Source organism: Stegastes partitus, unplaced genomic scaffold (genome assembly GCF_000690725.1).
Source record: "Stegastes partitus isolate 25-593 unplaced genomic scaffold, Stegastes_partitus-1.0.2 Scaffold1087, whole genome shotgun sequence".
NCBI lineage: Eukaryota > Metazoa > Chordata > Actinopteri > Pomacentridae > Stegastes > Stegastes partitus.
Window position 1 is genome coordinate 216,384 of NW_007578818.1, and position 2,602 is coordinate 218,985.

Below are 2,602 nucleotides of genomic sequence, written 5' to 3' on the forward strand. Positions count from 1 at the left end.
CCTTTTTCACTCGTTGTGAAGCTCTTCCAAGCTCTTGAATCGACCACGCTGCTCCCTTCCAGTCAACTTTCCAGTAATATGCTTCGATAGACAAGTCTGTAAACAGCAGCAGCCAGACTTTTCATTAATTCTGTGGCCTAAACTCCTTGTGGAGGATGACCATGATCATCCTGTGGACAACTTACAAGTCAGCAGTCTTCTTCATGATTGTGGTTAATTTACCGAACTGGGCCGAGAGATGCACAGTATTTGTACTCAAATTGAAAAACTACACAGCTGATGGTAAATATTTACATTTTTTACGATGTTCTAATCTCTAACATGCACTCGTAAAGTCATAGCACATGTAAGTTTTGCACTTCTTTTGAAACTGATAGCTTTTATGTCTCCATAAAATGCATTAAATGAGCAGTAAATACATCTGTCTGATCATGTGATAATATCAATTACGGTCGGCTGATCAGTGGAACACAGTGGTCCCTTTAAAGTGTTTTTTCTATCATCCGGTTTACAGTTTAATCAGCCATCGTGTCTATTTCTTCACCAGACGCCGCTCCGACCATCACCTGACAATAAAGTGAATCTTTACACAAACAGAGAGCATCGTGAGCCAGTTCAAAGACCAGCCCAGCCCTGCAGCTTGACATGTGTAAGAAAATAGGACAAATTCTGAAGAGTTCCATCCAAACACCAGCTAAAGTATTGGATGGACAGACCGAGTGCCAGAAGTGTGTTTTGCCAGAACAGTTAATGCAGCAGAATCTTTTAGAGGCCTGCAGACCGACCAGTGCTGCTGCCAGTGAAGCACAAAGTCTTCACATCCTCTACTTAACAATCCATTACCTGAAAAATCTAAGTATTAGCAAATGCAATTAAAATATGAAAGCTGACATCCTGGTTTGGCCCCTCTGACTGATACATGAACTTATGAGATTATTAACGGTGGAGCATCAGTGTGCCAGCAGCATGTTGGTGTTGGAGCTGCTGCAGGTGGAGCTACTTTAACTACTTTATATACAGAGACAGGAGATCAATCTGAGGCTCAACACATAACTAATGGGAATGGAAAGAAAAAATAAGTTTTGATGCACAAATCTGTTTTCAGGTGTTACATCTTAAATGTGAACCTGACTACATACTGTGAGTTTTGTGTTTTAAAAGTTTGTTTTTTTATCCATTGTGCAAGATTGCGGAGCAGAGAGCACCATAAGTCACTCTGGAAGTAGTGGGATAGACGTAGAGAGTAGCATAACATGAAAATACTCAAAGCACAAGTACTTGCAAGTAACTATACTCACTTCAGTTACTTTGCACGACTGGCTGCTGCAGTGAATTATGACCTGGCCTTACAGTTTGATTTGATTTAATTAAACACAATCTGCTCAACATTATCATTTTGCCCTACACATACACTTTGATGCACCACATTGTGTAATTCTGCAGGACCCACTTCAGTTGTGTTAATTCCTCCACAGCTGCCTGGTGCAGCCTTGGAACACTGACTCATTACTGTGGATTCACTCTGAACGCTCACAGGCTCCTGACAGGCCACCTGTTCCCAGTGTGCCACACTTACAGGTGAGGACCAGGTGTCCATCCTCCACTGCGGTCCTGTCGGGCCGGATAGAGAGCTCTATGCTGCCGGTGTCCACGTTCCTCTGGTGCGTTGAGGAGTTGAAAGATTCTGCGGAGCGGCAGTGATCCCGCAGCCACACGTAGTTAAAGCGCATCGGTGTCCCTCCATAGCTGAGCTCTGGTGGGTTCACGTGTTGGAAGGGTTTTAGTGATAAAGTTTAAAATTTTTTTAAAAAAGTCAGGTTAAAGTATGCAGATGAACTCACCGAGACAGTCCTGGTGCAGATGGACAGCGGCAGATTTGGCAGCACATCCGCGGCTCTGCGTCCGGGGTCTCCAGGACGGCTGAGCGCGTCTGAGCGCAGGACGCAGCGTCGCGCTCAGCCTGACAAACATCCCGCTGGATGAACCCACAACACAGTCTGACGTCTAAAATTAAAGTGGGTGAAAAAAATCCCCAGAAAACAAAATTGCGCAATCACAGAACAGAGTCACAGCAGATTGGGGCTCACTTTGGCACAAGTTTTTATAGAGTGCCAATTTTGGCTACGCAGTGAAAGTCCGAGTTAATCATTAAACTATCCACAGCGCTATAGGTTCTTCTTCGCGTGTTTCCTTCTTCTTCTTCTTCTTCTCCCCTTCAGACGTGGCTCGGTTTAATGCACTGCTGCCCCCCATTGGTGCCTTTATTACTGTTGCCTATAGGAAAGACTATGGAACACACAGATCTACAGCCAGGTGACAAATTAAAGGAAAAACCGGAACCTCTGACCCCTACAGGGAGAGGATTTTGGTGCATTTTTCCTTTTCGGGTCCACATAGGGAAGTGTCAGTGTAAATCATGGCAAAGCTGTTCTGAGTGGTCGCCTTTATCCTGTCATGAAACACGTCCGTCCTCCTCCAGGTCACAGTGACCCTGTTGTCTGCCTCCAGCTGATTGCTGAGTTTATGCACATTTGAAACTTCTTTTATTCAACTTCTTCTGTTCGGCGAAGGTGTGTCTTTAATAACTTTAACGTTTCTCGTA

The 2,602-nt window shown here is 44.5% G+C and overlaps 1 protein-coding gene across 1 annotated transcript in view; it reads right to left on the minus strand.

Moving 5' to 3' along the window:
• tmlhe (trimethyllysine hydroxylase, epsilon) overlaps nt 1-2,159 on the minus strand; it is an 8,937-nt gene extending 6,778 nt beyond the window's left edge. The window contains exons 1-2 of the mRNA XM_008295932.1: nt 1,842-2,159; nt 1,577-1,753 (exon numbers count right to left, since the gene is read on the minus strand). Coding sequence (XP_008294154.1) covers nt 1,577-1,753; nt 1,842-1,971 — 307 coding nt within the window. The 5' untranslated portion in view covers nt 1,972-2,159. The remainder of the gene's footprint in view (nt 1-1,576; nt 1,754-1,841) is intronic.
• Between the last annotated feature and the right edge of the window lie 443 nt (nt 2,160-2,602).